Consider the following 1869-nt stretch of genomic DNA (forward strand, 5'->3'; position numbering starts at 1 on the left):
GTCGCCCTCGTTTGTTCTTCCCTTTATGTTTTTCCTTTTTCCCATTATTCCCCTCTCTTTCCAGCATGCAATGGTTCCCTACTCACTATGGTCCCTTGTCCATTACTTTTATGTATCATTCCCTATCCAATATGGTGTCTTTACACTTCCTGCTGGTCGCTTCCTGTTTTATGGCTATTTAAGGGCTGTGATTCTTGTTCTCCTTTCGCTGCAACACCTTCTGTTTGGATGGTGTCTTCGCTCCTTCTCCCTTGTGTCAGATACTGGTTACGCTTCGTTCTAGTGTTTTTTCCTGTTCATTTGTGGTCTTGAATCCTACGTATTGATTTTTGCTTTTGTTCCAGGAATTTCCTTTTTGAGTTTTTTTTTCCCTTTGTAGGTTTTTTTTCTTCCCCTGGCACTACTTCCGAAGGACACGGACTGCCCTTGGCGTTCCTATCGCCTGCAGCACCGTGGCTACCAGAAAGAGTCGCCCCTACCTGGGCCAAGGCAGAACGTTCAAGAACAAGAACCTCTTCACTCGTTCAGCGGACTCCAGGCTCAAGCAACGCGTAAGTCGTGACAGATTGCAGCACCAAATAAACCCGACTTCGTCTAACACGATGGATGATACAGTGGCGGTGGCTGCAGACCCTGGCCAGTCCCTTCTGGCAACCATTCAGCAACAGGCTCAGGAACTGCAACAATTACGAAACGAGAATGCTGCCTTACGACAAGCTTTGGCCTTCTGCAGTACAGCTGTTCCTACAGTTTCTACCTCAACTCCTCGGTATTCCGGTGAACCAACGAAGTTGCGAGAGTTCTTAGATGCCTTGAATGTTTACTTTGCCTTCCAACCCACACAATTTTCTCACGACAAGACAAAGGTGGGTTATCTTATCAGTGCCCTATCCGGTCCTGCCTTGGCCTGGGTGACTCCGATTGTATCATCCAATGACCCAGTATTGTCTGATTATCCAGCCTTCGTGAATCATTTTAAACAGATGTTTGGTCGTCCAGGATTAGAGGCCTCCGCTGAAGAAGCACTCTGTGACATCCAACAAGGCTATTAAGATGTCCTCCAATATATAACACGCTTTCGACAGCTTGCTGCCGAAACAACTTGGGTGGAGCATACTCTGGTTACCCTATTTTGTAGAGGGCTAAAAGAGGAGATCAAGGACAAGTTAGTGCACTCCACCTGAGTAGAAGATCTTCGCGGTCTGATGGATTTAGCTCTTTCCATCGAATATCGTCTCCAAGAACGCCGTTTGGAAAAAAGAAGAAATAGAGGACCTTCCCAGTCAAGCACCTCATGTGTCTTTTTGCACCGTCCAGAGGAAACTCGCCTTCCCGTCAGAGAAACTGAAGGTGAACCTATGGAGGTGGATACTACTCGTGGCCCACTTTCCTTCAGTGAACGTGAAGAAAGACGGAAAAAGGGACTGTGCCTTTATTGTGGTGCTGCTGGTCATATGCTCCGTACATGCCCTGTTCGTCCTCTAACGACATCGGGAAACGCTACTTCCCGTCCTCTGTAAGAAGGGAGGGGACGGGATCATCTGCTATACCTTCCATTAGTTCTTTCAAGGACAATGCCACCAATTTGTTCATGCTACCTGTAACCCTGCAGTTACCTGACGGTCGTGAGGAGAGTACAATGGCCTTACTTGATTGTGGTGCTAGTGGCATTTATATGGATAAATCCTGGGCCACAACACCACAAATACCAACACAACCCAAGGAAGTCCCGGAACAAGTACACACTGTGGATGGGTCCTTAATATCCTCTGGTCCAGTTGATACTACTACTCTGATTCTAAGTCTACAATTTGGGAACCACCAAGAACACGTCTCCTTTGACTTAATATCATCTCCCAATCATACTAC

At 46.9% G+C, this 1869-nt stretch overlaps 1 protein-coding gene across 1 annotated transcript; it reads left to right on the plus strand.

Annotated features, from left to right (window-relative positions):
- The first annotated feature begins 602 nt into the window (after window positions 1-602).
- LOC138247021 (protein LDOC1-like) lies at window positions 603-1052 on the plus strand. The gene has a single exon (XM_069201768.1). It carries the CDS (start codon window positions 603-605, stop codon window positions 1050-1052), a length of 450 nt encoding a protein of 149 aa, XP_069057869.1.
- The last annotated feature ends 817 nt before the right edge of the window (window positions 1053-1869 follow it).

This window comes from Pleurodeles waltl, chromosome 7, assembly GCF_031143425.1.
Source record: "Pleurodeles waltl isolate 20211129_DDA chromosome 7, aPleWal1.hap1.20221129, whole genome shotgun sequence".
In the NCBI taxonomy this organism is placed as follows: domain Eukaryota; kingdom Metazoa; phylum Chordata; class Amphibia; order Caudata; family Salamandridae; genus Pleurodeles; species Pleurodeles waltl.